General features: G+C 31.2%; 2 protein-coding genes across 3 annotated transcripts in view; one reads left to right on the forward strand and one right to left on the reverse strand.

The window, feature by feature from the left end:
• Nucleotides 1–11,370, forward strand: part of mesh (sushi domain containing 2 mesh) — a 46,146-nt gene extending 34,776 nt beyond the window's left edge. The window contains exons 32-42 of the mRNA XM_080160932.1: nucleotides 516–606; nucleotides 4,116–4,190; nucleotides 4,886–5,021; nucleotides 5,361–5,496; nucleotides 6,712–6,794; nucleotides 6,953–7,032; nucleotides 7,738–7,835; nucleotides 8,673–8,758; nucleotides 9,064–9,169; nucleotides 9,833–9,874; nucleotides 10,676–11,370. Coding sequence (XP_080017058.1) covers nucleotides 516–606; nucleotides 4,116–4,190; nucleotides 4,886–5,021; nucleotides 5,361–5,496; nucleotides 6,712–6,794; nucleotides 6,953–7,032; nucleotides 7,738–7,835; nucleotides 8,673–8,758; nucleotides 9,064–9,169; nucleotides 9,833–9,874; nucleotides 10,676–10,733 — 991 coding nt within the window. The 3' untranslated portion in view covers nucleotides 10,734–11,370. The remainder of the gene's footprint in view (nucleotides 1–515; nucleotides 607–4,115; nucleotides 4,191–4,885; nucleotides 5,022–5,360; nucleotides 5,497–6,711; nucleotides 6,795–6,952; nucleotides 7,033–7,737; nucleotides 7,836–8,672; nucleotides 8,759–9,063; nucleotides 9,170–9,832; nucleotides 9,875–10,675) is intronic.
• A 1,162-nt stretch (nucleotides 11,371–12,532) lies between these two features.
• Nucleotides 12,533–18,748, reverse strand: LOC145319087 (endoplasmic reticulum-Golgi intermediate compartment protein 1-like). Of its 2 annotated transcripts, XR_013879678.1 has the most exons (8): nucleotides 18,509–18,748; nucleotides 18,126–18,192; nucleotides 17,806–17,907; nucleotides 16,737–16,891; nucleotides 15,784–15,853; nucleotides 15,336–15,439; nucleotides 13,991–14,242; nucleotides 12,533–13,776 (listed from the first exon to the last, which is right to left on the reverse strand). XR_013879678.1 is itself a non-coding variant. In XM_080160931.1 (7 exons), the coding sequence occupies exons 1-7, from the start codon at nucleotides 18,703–18,705 to the stop codon at nucleotides 14,065–14,067; spliced, it is 873 nt and encodes a 290-aa protein (XP_080017057.1). In that variant the 5' UTR covers nucleotides 18,706–18,748; the 3' UTR covers nucleotides 12,533–14,064. The 2 variants fall into 2 exon arrangements, 1 of the variants encoding a protein (XP_080017057.1); XM_080160931.1 differs by having other exon boundaries at nucleotides 12,533–14,242.
• Nucleotides 18,749–19,352: the final 604 nt, after the last annotated feature.

A 19,352-nucleotide genomic window follows, 5' to 3' on the forward strand; every position in this document is an offset into this window, starting at 1 on the left:
CCTTCAAGGCCATTAATTTCTGAGATCTTACTGAGTACACATACATACATCATGATACTGTATTTACAGTATAAGTATAGAATAATACACTGCACTGGTGTTAAAAAGAGACTATCCACAGAAAAACACACAGCTCAATAGGTATATATTAAGATTAGTCACATATAAATAATTCTTGTTAACCTTTACAAAATTAACCATATTTCATATATTTACAATTAAATCAGATACATAATTTCAAAAAAGTAAGTTATTTTAAAGTAAAGAAACAAAAAAATGCAGAAAAAGTGTTTATAAATACAAAGAAAAAGTTAAATGTTTTATAATAAATATTGTTATCCCTTCTATAGTTCTTTCTTGTACAAAAGTTTGTTTGATACTGAGCAATTTGACCGCTGATTTGGGTTTAAAGGGAAGGGAAAGAAGGGATTGGGGTTTAAAAGATTCAAAGTTCAAAATAATCAAAGTTGTGTACTATGTAACTTTGTTTTTTAAAATGAAATCTTACTTTTTAGAGATCCACAGAAAATTCAGCACTTCCCTGGCGTAACAGTGTACACTCCTTCACAGATTCTAAACCAAAGCCACGTGGTCATTATGTTCCAGGTAAAATTTAGCGCGTTAAATGCCGCATAACTATCTGAAATGTCTTCTTTTCTACAGAAAATAAATGGGGAGTCAGGAATGACTATTTCGGTGGTAAAAACACTGTATTGCATTTAAAAAACAATCTTCCTAAGATTTTTTTCATTTCCTAACATTTTATTCTTTATCATAAAATTATGGCATAAAATTAAATATTGACATGCAGAAAGAGAATTTGTGACAAAGTATTAAAGGAGAGCACTTTTAACAGTTATAAATGTATGTTAACCATAACATTTAGAATTAGTAACTACTGCTACTTTATAATGAAACAAGTAGGTATATTCCCTGAAGAGTAGAGCCCAAACGGTTCAGTGGTTACTGAGATCTTATGCTTCAGACGGACAGACAGACAGACATCAAGCTACTTTGTATTTTAGATTTCAAAGAAAAATTATCAATCGCATCTTTAATAGAAAACAACAACTTAAATAAATAAAAAAAAAGTAGAGAAATATTAGAGAAAATGTATTGTTAAACCGGTTTCTGGGGTTTAAGATTGGCTTAACCCTTCATTACTTACTTATTTGTTGAGAAGTTATGTATGTATGGGATGTGTTTATTGTACAGTATTTATGCTATTAATATTAAAAGAGAGATATAGATCGTGCTAAATGCACTTTCTATTTAATATCAAATAGATAACAAGGATGGATAGACTTTGAAATTAACACAACAAAAATATATTTCTTAATTTCTTTATTTGAACAGGGATCTGGGATAAAGTCAATTGACTATAAATTTATGTACATCTCCATGGATGATTAGAGCCCCCCGCAGGAGCTAAAAATAGGGGAAAAGCTACTGTAAAAATATGTCAAAACACCCCTAAAGAGGCGATGTCACGAAATGGACACATACCCAAATTAAGCGTATCTTTAAATTATTGGTTGAAAGGTTTGAACACTGTTAGGTTAGAACTAATCAATCACAATTCATTAAAATTATCTCCCAGATGCGCGGCATTGCAGCTGTACATAGAGTAGCTGCCGTACTCACAAAAGGAAAAAGTTTTACACGTAGATTATTTGCACTCTTCATTCAATATTGCTGTATATTAAAGAATTGTAAGATTACAATAGAACAATGACTAATAGAGGGATTCTATCCAGAGATAGAGGTAGGACAATTTTATTACAATGGTCCCGAAAGTCTTATATAAACGTTTTCTTATTTGTTGGCTAAACAACTTTGGGGACATTCAATTCTAATTAGTTGGTTTTACTAAGTAAAGTGATCAGACGTTTCAACTATTAATTGTAATCTACAGAAGGATAATTTTGAGTGTAATCATTGTAGATTATCTGCCATTGTCCTATCCCTTTAGATCCCTGGATTCTATCACATTTATAATAGGAAGATATTCTGTTTACAAATTGTACTTTAATGGATATAATATACGTGGAAATTGTAAGAGGGTTTATTTGTTGTCAATAATTTAGTACTTGTTTAAGGGGTCATATTAATCGTCATATTAGCTAGCTTGAAGGGGCATTTTATTAGAATAGGTAAAAATTTGGTGCAACATTTTAGTAATTACATATCGATGTGTACAAAACAAAGAAGAAAATATTAACAAGGATGATAAAGTTGTCTAATAGTGTAGATTTTGAAAAGAAGATTTTTTTGTTTCTTTCTTTTTTTTGTCTATTAGTACTTTGCTTACATATGCATTCTGGTCAGCTAAATTTGAGTTGCCGATTGAGTACATAGTTTCCTCATCCTATCTCAATATTTACTAATAGCTAAAAAAAGCTTCAAACTTCCACAAAAAATCAAAATTTGAAAAGTTAAAATTTTAAATGAATAATTTATACATTATATCGCTCTTCCCTTTTGACTGGAGTAGCTGAAAATAGGTTTTGCAATATTTGGGTTATCTGCTGTACAACTTCGGAAATTAGGGAACATATAGGCAATCTATTTTCAGTTAATCTGCATTCTTTATATTCTTTACAGTAATTTCTTTTTAACTTAAAGTGGTCCCCTAACCGTCTTAATATCTATTTAGCTTTAGAATCAAAATTATTTTTTAGAGAAAATTATAATTTTAGAAAATCGGACATTCATGATATCAATACCTTTTGTAAAAAGTCAATTGTAGAATAATAGTAGTCTTAAAAGAATATTTATTTGCAGAAGATCTACTCAAAGTTTTTATTCGTAGTTCTATTAGCAGTTTACGAGATTTTAAGCTTCAGACAGGCAGACTGAACGATCTTAATCGAATTTATATCCGATGGTTCAAAAACTTATTACAGGAAATCTTCTCTTTTAATAAACAGAAGGAAAAAGTATTGAAATGTTTTTAATGAAAAGGCTTTATTCCAGGGATCTTAAGGGATAAGACAATGGGCGATAAATTGATATCGTCCCCAATGCAGAAAAACAAAATCACCCACTATAGATTAAAATTATGAGTTAAAGAGTTTGGAGACTAATAATTGGGGACCAACCAATCTAAAAGTTTTTAAGCCAACGAATAAGACAATATGGTTACAAACTTTAGGTAAAAGTGTGATTTACTGACCACTTTCCCCCACCCTTCCTGGCTTTATTCTGCATTTAATATGGAGAGAAAAGAAAAGGCACTATTTTATTTTTATGGTTCTACATAGCATTGTTCTTTTTCTTGAAACTTTCAATTCATAGATATACATATCTTTCTATTTTCATCCAATTATGTATTTTCTATTTATATGTTTATCCTTCTATCTCTATTTACTAGCGGCTACGCCCCCTAGAGGCCTCTAAAGGCACCTTAAATGTTTTTATTTGTTAAAGTCTCTACGATAATTCTTTATGTTACGATACCTCTTTATGTTACGTTGAAGTCTCCCATATATTAAAAAAAAATAGATTTTTTTGTCATTTCTCTTGGGAGGGTGGTGGTACCCTCCCCCAAAATAGTTATAAACCTTCCCGGGACCCATGAGAATCTACTCTGTTAAGGAGAACCCGATCGGTTCAGCGGTTAGCGAGATCCTTCGGTACAAACACACAAACAGACATCCTGTTACTTTAGTATAAGGATATGTTTATCCTTCTATCTGCTTATTTCGTTGTTTGTTTTAAGGTGTTTTAGATTAAATTTGTAACTCTATTAATCTATCAAAATTTTACTGCAAAGATAAAAAAGATCATTATCAAACGCTTTGCTACAGTCAATGTGCCATCTATCTATATATCTAGTCTGGAACTAGTGTAGAAGTGATAAAGAACATGCACTATATGGCTGCTAGACCTATACCTATCTATCTATCCATCTATCTATCTAGTCTGGAGCTGGTGTAGAAGTGATAGAGAACATGCACTATATGGCTGCTAGAACTATACCTATCTATCTATCAATCTATCTATCTATCCATCTATCTATCTAGTCTGGAGCTGGTGTAGAAGTGATAGAGAACATGCACTATATGGCTGCTAGAACTATACCTATCTATTTATCTATCAATCTATCTATCTAGTCTGGAGCTGGTGTAGAAGTAATAGAGAACATGCACTATATGGCTGCTAGAACATATCTTCCCTGGCAATTTATAGTAAGTAAAACTTCATTTTTGTCTGTGACTTAATAGTTATTTATTGCATCGTATTATAGACAGTTTTCCGTGGATATTTAAATAAAAAATCATAAGATTAAAACCAGTTTTGTTAGTCCTAAGGGAACGAAAGCCCAATCTAACAAAACTGGTTTAAATTTTCTGTTTAACTTTTTAATATTCATGGAAAATTATCTGCAATACGATGCTATACGTGATTTTTCAGTATGGCTGAGAACTGGTTCTAATACTGGAAGATAAAATTTAGGCAACGCCAAATTAGATGCAAATCATTATCATGCTCATTTGTATTTAAATATTAAACTAAAGACAATTAGTTGTCTGCTGGATTTTAAACCGATTAGACGTTTAGACATAAATTGAGACACTGCTTAACCTAGAAATTGTGTTCTGTCATGAAGAAATTTTTTAATTAATGCTTTTCTGCCTTTAGGGAAGGCCCGTCTGTACATTATCAACGGATAGTTCTAATCGTTGATTTAAACATGTTAGATTTGTCTTGCCGATTTCATGCTCTGTATGTTGAATTGTTTTAGTTTAAATTTTGAATAACGATTTATATAGATTTTTTGAAAAAAAGATTTCTCTTTTCTAGTACTATTTAAATTCGTCTACTAAATGTTTTTTATTAAAGCTTTGCTTTTAATGGATGTTTTCATTCTTTTTTATTTTAGAATCAAACGCGAGGACTGTTTGGCAACTGGACGTTTAAGCAGGACGACGACTTTACGCTGCCAGACGGAACGGAAAAACGGATGTTATCGGATAAAACGCAGCTACAAAGTATCCATGACGAGTTTGCTACGCAATGTAAGTTTTCATTTTATTTTTCTTATTTCTAAACTGTCTAAACTAAATTATCAACTATTTTTCGTTGTAGAATAAATAAATACCAGGCATTATTTTAACCATTCCTAGCATTGATTTCATTTTATTGTTTTCGTTGGCCATTTTTGATAATTAAATTTTTTTGATTTATGTTTGTGTCATTATTTTTAGCACTCCTTTTCTACCTTAATATGTAATATGTACACTTTCTTATCAATAATAAGATCGGATTATTTCTACATTGTGTTTCTATTTGTTCAATTCAAGGATTAAGACTGTCTATACTTTATTGTTACTAAATTTTAAGAATTTTTTATTTAGGGTTACTACATGACAAAGAAACGGCGGGACGAGGTCGGTCCTTATTCTTCCATCAGAATGGTCGGTCCTCAAACTTCTACTACCGGTCCAACTGGAGACCTGAGTTCGATATCCTTCCAGAAATACCGGAGAATGTGTAAGTATGACTGTACCATAATTGCCCTTTAATTTAAAAACCTTTGCTAATGGTCTTAATTTTTAATATAACGAATAAGACCTATATTTGTTCAAGAAAGTAGTTTAAAAACGTAATTAATCTTTGTGTCTAATAGACGTAGGATTCGTCATTTAAAAAGATTATATTAATTTAAAAGTTTGAAAAATATACTTTTCAATAATTCGGAATTTTAGAGTTGGAAGGCTTTCAATGTTATACTTTATTATTAAAGGAATCTTTGTATTCCCAAATAATTTGTTTTCCAGAACCTGGGTATGCACAGCTAGTGACAGAGAGTGTTACCTGTTTGCCTATGATTATTATTATTATTATTTCTAGAACCTGGGTAGATGCACAGCTAGTAACAGAGAGAGTTACCAGTGTGCCTATGATTATTATTATTATTTCTAGAACCTGGGTAGATGCACAGCTAGTAACAGAGAGAGTTACCAGTGTGCCTATGCTTATTATTATTTCTAGAACCTGTGTAGATGCAAAGGTAGTGACAGAGAGAGTTACCAGTGTGCCTATGATTATTATTATTATTTCTAGAACCTGGGTAGATGCACAGCTAGTAACAGAGAAAGTTACCAGTGTGCATATGCTTATTATTATTGATTCTAGAACCTGGGTAGATGCACAGCTAGTGACAGAGAGAGTTACCAGTGTGCCTATGCTTATTATTATTTCTAGAACCTGTGTAGATGCAAAGGTAGTGACAGAGATAGTTACCAGTGTGCCTATGATTATTATTATTGATTCTAGAACCTGGGTAGTTGCACAGCTAGTGACAGAGAGAGTTACCAGTGTGCCTATGCTTATTATTATTTCTAGAACCTGTGTAGATGCAAAGGTAGTGACAGAGATAGTTACCAGTGTGCCTATGATTATTATTTTTATTTCTAGAACCTGGGTAGATGCACAGCTAGTGACAGAGAAAGTTACCAGTGTGCCTATGCTTATTATTATTGATTCTAGAACCTGGGTAGATGCACAGCTAGTGACAGAGAGAGTTACCAGTGTGCCTATGATTATTATTATTATTTCTAGAACCTGTGTAGATGCAAAGGTAGTGACAAAGATAGTTACCAGTGTGCCTATGATTATTATTATTATTTCTAGAACCTGTGTAGATGCAAAGGTAGTGACAAAGATAGTTACCAGTGTGCCTATGATTATTATCATTATTTCTAGAACCTGGGTAGATGCACAGCTAGTGACAGATCTATGTGGAGAGAGTTACCAGTGTGCCTATGATTACTCAACAACTCTTAGCAAGGAAATTCTTTGTCTTGGTATAAGAAAAATCATTTTTTTATTATTGCTCCGTTATTTTTTTTACCAATTAAGATTTTCAAAAATAAACTTTTATTACTTTTATTAAAACTATTTTATAAATTTGTTTTTGAAAAGGCAAGAATTAATCTTAAAATTTAGGAATTTGCAACATTCACCAAATATTATCAGGATCAGTTTGTTAATATTTATGAAAATGTTCTGAAGCCAGAGGCTAGGGTAAGTTTAATAAGGAGGGCCATATTTTCGCATAATTCCGTAAAGTTGAGTGCATTCTTCGAGTCAAATGCGCTTATTGTTTGAAACTGTTTTTGGTGTTGTTGACCAAACGCATAGTGTATTTAAACACATAATTATGAACAGTTTGACCTAATAAGCACTGGAATCTTTCACCCAAATTAAAGTAATTACACGAAAAGATTGACACTCTGTGTCAAAAGAAACGTTATTCCAAAGTATTCATTTTACTTACACATCGACTGTATATCTACAAAAACAAAAATACGTGTCGAAACACCTTATTGTGCATATAAAAAATGACATTTTAATTGACCAATGGAATGCCAGTTAGTTATCATTTTTATAGGCACTATAAAAATCTTTGTATGTGTCTTTGTATTTTTGTTTCCTTTGCAAAATGTGATAAAATTTGCAATAATTTTAACTTTTTAAAGACGAATGTTGTCCTAATACTTATATTTTACATAAATAAGGTTATTTATTTGTCCGTTGAGATCTTGCTAACAACTTATCTGATTAATTGTCATATATTTTGGTAGCATCATATTGGTCTAGGAAGGATTTAAAACTAAACGATTTTAAAATTCATGCATGGGATAATTTTTACCCCTTCCTACCCATTCGAATACAGAACCCCTAGATGCTAGGGGTGCAACTACGGATGTGTTAGTCTTAATTCTTCAGGTAATATCCTGTGGACAGTTGCCCACACCATCCAACGGAAGAAAATCCACATTTGCCTTCACTCCGGGTACCCTGGTCAAGTTTGACTGCGATCCTGGGTAATTCTTTTTAAAAGTGAAGCTTTGCTATAATTAGGGTCGGTCCGTACGTCCGTCCGTACGTCTGAGACAGATAGCTTTTTTGTTAATTTAGGCATGTTAGAATTGTCCTATCGATTTCAAACTTTGCATGGTGATTCCTGAAGTAGTTAGGTATGATTTACAAAGCGTAGCAACTCTATAATCATTACCAGAATGTCCGTTTTTAAACATGTTGATTTTTTACTTTTTTAACAAAAAATTTTATGTGATCTTATTATCCGAATGTTCTGATTTTTGGTATACTGATTCATAGGACAACAAAGTACAATATTATATGCAAAGCAACTCTAAAATCAAGTCCTAAAAATGTAAGTATGTCCATAAACATTATCCTGTATCAAGAAGTTTTTCAACAAATTTACTCACAATTTTGCTTTGACTCTTATTCATTTATATTTTGATTATTCAGTTCTGTCAAAATACAAGTGTTAATGTCCGTGTGTCCTATCGTTTCAGAGCTTCGCTTTTATGGATGTTGTCATCCTTGTTTTAATATATCAAGTAGGCGGTTTCCTTCAAATTGCCTGGTCGAGAATAATGTCATCCGCCTCCATTGAAAATAGGGTTGAGGGGGTTAATTTTTCATTTGTTTGTTTATTGCTACTGTTAGGTTAAGGTTAGAAAAACCTCCCACCTCGCTAATTTTCAATGGTTTCAAAATTAAAAATACTGTACGTATGTCCTTACTGGTGAAAGACGACGTTGATGCTACTAGTCTGGAGATTAGTTTATAAAGGGGAAAATGAAAAAATCTTTAATTTTACCATCGCTAATGCTCTATAACTTATTCTGTAGGTATGTCCTTACTGGTGAGAGGCGACGTTGGTGCTATCAGTCTGGAGATTGGAATTGGCCAGAACTTGGTACAGCTCAGTGTATTCGTAAGTTTATAAATAATTTATTAATCATATGTCAAAATAGATATATTATTTTATAAAAATAAACTGATTATTACCCCTTGGGACGGTTTAGAACAACGTAGGGCCTGTATAGATATTCTTATGCTAGTAATTTAATCTATCTGTCTGTCTAACCCTCTGACATTCTTTCTATCTATGTATCTATTTAGCTGAGAAGCAGTATAGTCGTATGCAAGCTGGTATAAATGCTGGAATTATTCTATCTATCTACAGGGTTTCCCTCGGAAACTGTTTTTGCCTATCTATGTAATTATCTATCTATTTAGCTGAGGATCAGTATAACCGTATGCAAGCTGGTATAAATGCTGGTATCGCCCTGGCTATACTGATTCCAATATCTTGTTTTATATTCTGCTTTATTCAAAGGCTAAGGTAAAGACTAATTTTTTGTAACAGAATGTCTGTCTGTAGTAAAAGATCGCGAAAACGTTGATTTAAATTGGTTGTACTTTTCAGGAAAGCTTAATGAATATCATGGGGTAGTTTTAGGCTATTTTTCCGACTCTCCTGGGAGATGGAAGCGAAGCAAATAGTTTTTAGTTAAAAGTAACAATTGTCTGTTCATAGCCAAGAATCTCGCTAGCCAATGAACCGTTATGATTCTCCTTTACAAAGAAGTTTCTTAAATGTCCATGGAATGTTAAAACATATTTGTGGGGAAGGTACCTCAACCCTCTTAGGAGAAATTGCTCCTGGACCCCCCCCCCCCCGCTCCTCTCCCATGCAATATGTATTACTTTACTTCCAAACTTAGTTGAAAGTTTAGGGTCGATTTCCCTCACGTGTCCCGAGTATGTCCCGTAACAGTATGTCTGTAATGAAGGATCTCGCAAACCGCTGATTCGATATGGTCTCCTTTACAGTGAAACTTCTTTTAAGCACAGATAAGGTTTATAACTATTTTTGGGTAGGGTTCATCCACCCACCCATTCAAGAGAAATGTCTATAGAAAAAATACTACCCTAATTATGAAAAGTAAATCATATATAAAGGGGCCAATAAAACAGGTATTTAATAAGAAAAATATTTTTTTAGGAATAGAGAGGAGTATGATGATTATCCTGACCAGCAACGTCAGTAAGTAAGGATTTCATTTTATAATCTTTAAAATTTCCAGAAGCCAACTCTTAATAACTCTTGACACCAACTCTTAATATCATATACTGTTTATTACACTAGTCCTCAAAGTTTTTAAATAGCATTTTCTCATTTGTTGGCTTACAACTTTGGGGACTTCAGTGAATTTTGATTGGTTGGATCATTAAGTTCAGTGTCCAAACGTTTCAACTATTGATAATAATCTACAGAAGGGGTAATTCTATGTATCATCATTGGGGATGTATATCAATTTATTGGCCATTGTCTCATCCCTTTAAATCCCTGATACTTTACTGCGACCAAGGGTTGCTATTCAGCCAATTAATTCCAATTGAAAATGCCGCAAAATTTAATATTTTGTTTTAGTAAAACTTCTTTTTCACATAACTAAAGGGAAGTGGGTAAGAAGGTGTGAGAAAAAAACAGAAGGGGGTTGTGGGAAATTTTTTTTTATAATTGTTTGTCAGAATCACATTCCCTTTTCCCTGACTGCAACATAATATTCTACATCTTTAAGTGATGATTACAGTCAGGCCTAGGTATTCTAACAATCAATTCTACAAAAAAAAATCACGAAACCTTTGGAAGTAAGTTGAGGGTATATTTTATTTTTTCGCGTAACTGAAGAGGGGTGGGTATGAAGGGGGGGGGGAAAGGGGGTTTGTGGGGAAATTTTCCTTTAGAATTGTTTGTCAGAATCACATTCCCTTTTCCCTGGATTACAGTTTGATTCATTGAGCTTTGCTTTTATGGACGCTGTTAATTTTTTTTACTTTTCAGGTATGAGATGAAGGATGTAGGTGAAAAGAATTCCTATGAAGGATATATTGGAAAATAACTACCAATAATTTTATTATACAGACTTTTCAGTGATTTTTAATGACTTCTGTGTTTAATAGTGATTATTTATACTTTGGAACATTTAGTTTGACATTTTCATCTATTCGTAACAAAAAATGTTTTCGTGTTTTTTTAGTTAGTAACTTTTTCCGGCTAAAATAATTTTTCAATTCATGCATAATACTTTTTTATTATTTAAAATCCTTTTAGCAACTTAGGTAGGACTATGTTTTCCTCTTTATTTAAATGAATATTAATTTAAACAATGTGTATTTGAAGTAATTTTATAATTATTTTATTCTAAATACTTTATGTAACCTTTCTATTAATAATACAAAACTAAAAGACTTCTAATTTTGGTTATTATTCTCTTTTCTAAACCATTTTAGGCTTGATGATACTTGTTATTCGCTCATTTCATAATTAAACAAGCAATTAATATAGGTAGCTTAATTACTATTGCAGCGGCTGCCAATTTAGGGATAGACATCCGCAGTCAAATGACTATGAATCGAGTGAATAATTATGAATATTGATATTATTATAAAGTTTGTATGTTCAGTTAAATATTGTAATTCTTGTTCATATAATATGTACTGTAGATAATGGTATAAAAATATAGTAGTTAAATTAAATTCTATTTTGTTTTCAGTCGCAAAGCTTTTAAAAAGGAAGGACAATGCATAATAAATTACATTGGTCGCCAACGTTTTAATAACACCGTAACTCATTTGTTGGCTTAAAAACTTTGGGGACTTTGAATATCTGTATGGAGTTAAATTAGCTCGCAGCTGTTGTCCTAATAACTTTTTCATTGATATGAACAATTCTTTAACTTTGCTGTCCCTTGAAAAAAAAAATGACGGCCATTGTGAAAAGTCTTTTACCTGTTATCAGCATATACCAACAATGAAAAAAAAAATCACGACACCTTTACGTGATTTTCAGCTGTCGTTGGGGGGTAACACATAGTAGAATAGACGACCTTTATATCTGCCCCCAAAATTTTATTTTATATTTATTTCACTTGTTGGCTATACCTTATTCCTGACCTATTAAAACAAGGATAACAATTTCCTGATGTGCTGAAAATGGATTGCCTATTTCTTCCCTAATTTCCAAAGTTGTACAGCAGATAACCTAAATATTGCAAATGCTATTTTCAGATACTCCGGTCAAAGGGAAAAGTGATAAAATGTATAAACGACTTATACATTACCTATACATTCAAAATTTTAATTTTTCAAATTTAGATTTTTTTTTGAAAGTTTGAAGCTTTTTTAGCTAGTCGTAGATATTGAGATAGGACGCGTAAGCTAGGTAAACTTTTGGAAACTAAAATTCAGTACATCAATTTCCTTGCTAAAAGCGTTTTAAGCTCCTAAGGTAGATTATACTTAATATTTACAAAAATCATTTACAAAATGAAAAATCAATATTAAGAGTTTCAGATTATTCTTTTTTATGTCAAAAAAAAAGTTACATGTGAAGTCAGTTTCAATATCTTATCTTTTAATTTTTTATGTAATTTCAGGGAGGGAGGAGAGAGTGGACTATCACTAACACCTTAAATTTTATAAAAATTATCTCTCATTAACTGGCTTTAAAACATTGAAACATTTAAGATACCTACAGAAAATCCCAAATATTAGCATTTACTCTAGAAGAATTTTTAGGTCATATTTGAGCTTTAAAAATTATCAAATTTTACTGTTTTATACATAACTATACCTACTGAGATTGCATTGTTGCTACTTTTGAAATTACAATGAATACAAAAAAATCAAAACATATTAATTTAGCTTTTTGAAAGTTTATTCACGTAATTGTAAAAACATTTATTTATCTTTCAAACAGAAACTTGAATATTTACATTAGAAAATATAAAACAAACAAAAGTTAAATATGTAAATTAATCAAACAATAAAAAATGCAAAAAATCAAGGCAATAACAATAATAAATAAGTACCTAATTAAAATAATTCAATTTGTTTTTTAAATAAAATACAATATGTGAGATTAAAAGTTTATAAAAATATTATGCTTTTATAAAATAAAAATTATATTATGTTAATGATTATGCGGCTTTTAGTAAAAAAATATGAAATAAAAAAAAATATACTTTTTTTCTGAGATTAATTCAGAAAAATCACAGATTTGAGCAGAAAAATGATGATCTATGCATTTAATCAACCTTAGAATTTAAAAATTGTACAATATTTTGGATAGTCAGACATTTAAAGAAGTAGAACAATTTCACGTTGTGATAAAATAAAAAAAGTTGAGGGTTAGTTAAAAAATGAAATAACACTTTTTGATTCTAGCATAGGAAAAGTTGTAGGTAAAAAAATAAAAAGTCTAGAATTAGATGGTCAATGACTTAGTAGCAACAGAAGCAACATGATAAAAACAACCTGGCCATATTACTGGTTAGAAAGTCTGTTCCTTTTTTCAATTCATCAATATTTTAAGTATTTGGGAGGAAATTTATTTGATTAACTGTACCTAAACAAATACCTTTGTCTGCAAAAAAAATCCTTCTAAGTTGGACCTACTATTATGTCCCGATTGGCTTTCTATTGTAATATATAAAAGTAGCTAAGAATTTTCTTATGGCTATGTATATATTTGATGACAATGCTAAGCTTCAACTATTTTTATCTACCACAATGTGATTAAAACACGTCTGAAAATTTATAAATACATATTTCAAACTTTTCACATCTATTATAAAAAAATACGCCATTTTACAAAGACGTAAAAATATGTAAGGACACTTAAATTTCTTTTTCTCTTACTGATAAATTTCTTTCGCAAATAAGATTAAATAAATATTCCAATACTAATATTAGAGTATCTAGAATTGAAATGATTGGATAATTTTTAACTCAAAAACATAAAATTAATTTTTTCTTGCATCTTTTCTAATATATTTAGCTTATAATTTTTTTAAAACTTTAAAATAACTTCTATTGGAAAAATTCCTTTTATGAATTAAGTTTTGTTTTAATGCATTGGGGAAAAAATAAAATCATATAATTCTATTGGAAGATAATTTATTTATCGCATCGTATTATAGACATTTTCCGTGGATATTAATTGGAAAATTTTAGTATTTCTTTCAGTCTTGCAAACCCCAGAGGGGCCGTAGGCCAGGGCCAACAAACTGGTAAAAATCTCATAAATTTTATTTTTTATTTGTTGAAAATTGTCTCTAAAAGATACGATAAATGATAAATCCGTATGGCTCAGAACCGGTTTTAATTAATCGGAAATTTGGAAATTAATCGGATTGGGAGCCAAACTAGAAACAAATTTCTAAGCTAAATTTACGTGAGCTTGCCTAGCTCAAACTTTCTGAATATCTCCGTGGCCGAGAAGATGCATGAGTCGATGATACCGGCGACGGTGAATGTGCCGCCGACAATGGCACAGACCGTGGTCAGGAAGTGGTAGAGTGGTGGACGGGTCTCGTGGTACCTCACAGTGATGGGGTTCAGGTCATATCTAGAAATATTTTAATAGTTAAGCTTCAAATTTTAATGAACTAAAATAGCAGCTAATTCCCTAGCCAGGCTTCGTTAACAATATTGAGGGATAACACAATGGACGATAAATTGATGTGCATCCCAAAGGATAATAAACAAATTAAATCTTTGTCGGATTCAAGCCCCCGTAAGGTCAATTCGACCTACTATTGACGCAATCTAATCAAAATCAAAATTAACAAACTATAACCCTCAAAGTAAAACACCTTTATTTGTTAAATGTAATAACTTTAAAATCTACAAGATGAATATAAAAAATAAGCATAACATATTACATATAAGAATATATAGTACGGCATGAATCATTAAGAGATTAACAACCCTATTGGTTGCCAAAACAATCTTCTAGAATTAAAATCATTAATTAAACAAATTAGACACTGCCAGTTAAACCAATAAATCAGGATTTAATAAAAGCATCCAAAAAAAAAAGGGGGGGGGGCGTAATCAATGATTAATTGGCACTTAGAATTCGAATTTCGATCTGAAATTTTTCATGGGTAGTTCTTGGTAGGTCTATTTTCCCTAAATCGAACAAAAAGTTGGAAAAGTAACGGCTGGCGACTCAGCCGTTTAGCCATTTTTTGCCTCTTTTCAGGGCAAATTCATCATTAATTACGTAGGAATCAGCTTTTTAAAACATATTTTTGGTTTAATTCATGTTAAATGATAACAATAACCATTTTTAAATTTCTAGTACCAACAGCTACCGGTTGGAACTGTTTGATAAGGTTTTTGAGCGACAAAAAGTATTATGTGGATATAGGTTTCGTGACTAATTTAATCTTAAGATAGAAATAAAAATGGCAAAACAGCTGAGCCACCAGCCGTTACTTTTCCAACTTTTTGTTCGATTTAGGGAAAACAGACCTTCCAAGGATTATTCATGCAAAATTTCAAATCGAATTCTAAGTGCCATTTAATCATTGATTACGAGATGGTTGCATTACCCCCCCCCCCCCTTTAATAAGAGAACTTGTTTATAAAATTTTGGGTATTGGTACGTATTGGTCCATTGACTCCTCCTTACTACTTTATAAAATAGATTATACCTGAACCAGAGGGCAGGAATGACTCTTCCCCCGTGACCAAATGAAATATGAGATCTGTAGGCGTAAGTATACTGATATGCTACTAGCTTGTTTTCACTCAAGTCCTAGAATAAAACATTTTGTTTAAAAAAGGAATTAGTTTTGGTCAGATGTACAAAGTAATCAACGTTAGGTAAGCTCAAAAATTCTTAGAAATATTTTTAAGAACTTTCATAAACATCGCATTTAGAATGATGAGTAAATAGCAGTTTGAATGTAAGGATGGAAAACTTTCTTATACAATAAATGATTAAATGTACCTAAATGGAATATTTCAAACAACCTTAAAACTGCAAACGTCGATGTCGATTAAAGTCTTAATGTCATCTAGACATCTAAAAGTTATATTTATAAAGAAGCTTCCTGCGGACAAACATCTTTCTACTTTTTATATAAAAAAGTGTTTTACCTCATATGTAGTAGGAACAATTCTCATAATATATTCGTGAGATTCTAGGTTGTGACCATCCAATTTACTCCTAAAATAAATTATTTTGTCATTCTAATGCAATCGAATTAATCAAGTTGTAATTCCTTAGAAAGTTCGGTAAGTTAATGTAAACGTAGCTATATAATATCTGTAAACAAATGAACCAATTTTTGAGTATTCTTCTAAATATTTTGTTTCTTCAATATTAAAAATAAAACACTCATCAGTTAAGTAATAGTTTATATTTATTTGTCAAACTTAGAAATTGTTAAGCTTCGTTTTTATGGATGTTTCATCTTTTATTCTTAATATAAACAAATAAAATTGGTAATTAATGTGTAAAAAGTCATTAGCCTTCATTCTAATCGATTATCACAATTAAACAATATATAGCAATAATGTATTAATTGAACGCCTGTGGATTTATACATTTGTCTAATTAAGCGAAAATATTAATCATTTTATAGCAAAATATAATCTACTAATGGCATATCCCCTATCGTCTAGGGAAGGAAGAGGGGGGGCCTGGGGTGGGGGGGGGGGGGGGGCAGAAAAATAACTCCAAACTATACTTGAGACTTTAATTTAAAAGTAAGACTATCTTAGGGGCTACAAGCAAATCACCTAAATTTGAGAACTCCATTAGATTAAACTAAAAATATACCCCTTCAATGATAAAACATTTGAACAAGTTTGGAAATTGTTAATTTGTAAAAGCTAATCACTATTTAGTAATTAAATTAACCCCCAACTTTTAAAACCAACGAATAGCAGGACGAGTTTAAACACTCTGACCAATGTTCCCTCCCTCCCTATATCTTTGTGGTTGTTTTAAGATGTTAGTGAATCTGTAGAAATCATCTTTTTAAACAAAGGACTTACAGAAAACTTCTAGATATATAGTAGCTGCGCTACAAAACAAGAAACAATACCTGCCACCCAGAGGATTGAAGCTGCTGCGGAAATTTTTACTGCTAATCTTGCGGATCTTGCTGCCAAATGAGATTTCGTGGATTTCATGCGCAAAGTCATAGTCGTCGGGCTGCACATCAACGGAGTGGGTGGAGATATGGAAGTTTCCAGGCACCTAGAAAACATATCACATTATCTATCTAGTATCTACATAATATGTAGTACATATCATAATCTAACCTAAATAAATCAACAACATCACAAAATGAGCCCATTAAATAATAACCATACCATTTATCTGCCTGTAATTAAGTGAATCAGTGATTTTTTATAACATTTTTGCAGGGTTTCGGATCCGCATTGATTTTTTGCGGATCCGGATCCTCCAAATTTGGTCAGTGCGGATCCGGATCCGGTTCCGGATCCTTGACAATAAAAATAAAATCACCAAACTTTTCAAAAAATATTTATTCTTTAATTCGAAGTCAAAAATACTTTTAATTTTCAAGTCTGACCCTAAACCTTAAAGATTGGCTCTCATCAAGAGAATGTCTGAGATTTTATATAAATTTAGGTATATTTTTCCATTTTTCTCGCATTTTTTTTGAGTCCAAGGATCCGGATCCGCATTTTTTTGCGGATCCGGATCCTTGGACTCAAAAATATGCGGATCCTTGCGGATCCGGATCCGAAACCCTGCATTTTTGTTACTTATTGGTTATTGCTAATTAGTCCGAATTAAGACAAAAAAAAGTTTTCAAATCCTACACTTTCCCTCAAACTGCATAGACAACCCCCCCTCATATTTTGAACTAAGTTAAAATGGGAAAGGAGATCGAATTTTTTGTTTGTTTCTTTATTAGGTACTTTATGTTGGGTTATGTTATTTTATATATTATGTAGCACCGCAGTTTTAAGACTTAATAGGACTAGGCCCTTAGGAAGTTATAGTGAGAAAAATATGGCATTTTGGGAGAAAGCATAAAAAAATTATATTTTGTTTTTTTAATTTCATGTGATTTATTTTCTAGGTTTTCTTCTTCTGTTAATATGTAAGGTACTTTATAAAGTATAAATTACGTTACATACCTTGTTAATTAAAAATTTTGCTTCAAATAGGCAACCATCGTCTCCAATTGGAGTTTTAATTGTATTTTCTACGAAGCCAACTTCATGGCGACCCTGGTCATCCTAAAAAATAAAGGGGTAGAGATTGGGTGGAAAAATCTAATAAACCATCCCATGACTTAAAAAATAAATTAGCCTGAAAACATCCCAGGACCTAATAAATTTTTCTTAGATATATTAATTGACATACAAAAATAAAACTTTATAGAGACCTCTGATTTTTGTAAAAGGATATAAAAATTAACAAAATTTGTTTTTAAAATAACTTTTTTTTATTGTACCTGAATATCGATTCCAAGGTATTCGCATTTCATTCTTGGCATGCTTACATTGATCCTTACAGAAATCCTACAAAATTAAAGTATTAGACAGATAGATTAGTTTGTACAAAGAATATTGTATTTAGTCCTAATTAAAATTAGATATTTCGATAAGAATAAGATGATGGTATTATGTACAATGAATGAAAATAAATATACAAAAACAATCAATTCTTGAAATTATAAAAAATGGGCCGTTTCAGTAGATTTTAACGTTTGGTTGCTTTATGAACAGCATTATTTATATTCCTGAAAAGGAAACCATACAAGGTAAAAGGATCTCATCTATAATATACTTGTAGAGAAGATTTGCCGTTCAAAACAACTTTTTTTATCTTATTTACCTGTCTGTGGGATCAACATTTTCAACAATCAATTCCGACTTGATATCCGGAGAGATAAACCAGAACAATTCCACTAACAACATGATAACAATGAAGACAGTACAGCAAATAGAAATAATAGCACCGGTTGTGGTGGGTTGGGTCAGGTCCTTTGGTACCTTGCGGTATATGTCCATGCGTTTTATGTCGAAAGCCATTTTTATGTTTTTTTAGTCTAATCTGAAGAGAAAAAAAACATTAAATTGAATTAGCCTGAATAAGCAATTTAATCCACAAGTAGCACATCAGACTGCAGATAATTAGAATTATAAAGGAAAGAAATATGTTGTAACTAAACACTCAGTAAAGTTCAGTTTTAAACGACATTTATATATTAGTAGATCCTGTCATTAAAATAATAAATTAGTATGGACATGACATACTTATAGAGATCCTGCGCTACTTTTATAACTTTGGTCTATTTTGTTAAAACTCATATTATATCAACATTAACACAAAAAACAGATAAAATGAGATCTAATCAATAGATATTGCGATTAACGCGCAAGTGTTTATTTAATTTTATGATAAATCAATTTCCATTGTGCATTTTATCATATTCAAAAAACAAGAAGATAAATTAAAATTCATTTTTATTAAATAGATTTAAACAAATATCATATAGTAACAGAAATACATGGATTATAAATATAACAATGTAAATTACAGGAAATTTCTCTTCGATAAAACGGAATAATTTCAAGAAATCTTGAAAAAGAGATGTTATTAATTTCCAAACACAATTAATAAACAAAAAGACAATTACTTGTCAAGATTAAATAACATTTAAGGTAATGAAAAATAA

The sequence above is a fragment of the Acartia tonsa genome, chromosome 5 (genome assembly GCF_053477335.1).
Source record: "Acartia tonsa isolate MP-2025a chromosome 5, ASM5347733v1, whole genome shotgun sequence".
In the NCBI taxonomy this organism is placed as follows: Eukaryota; Metazoa; Arthropoda; class Copepoda; order Calanoida; family Acartiidae; genus Acartia; species Acartia tonsa.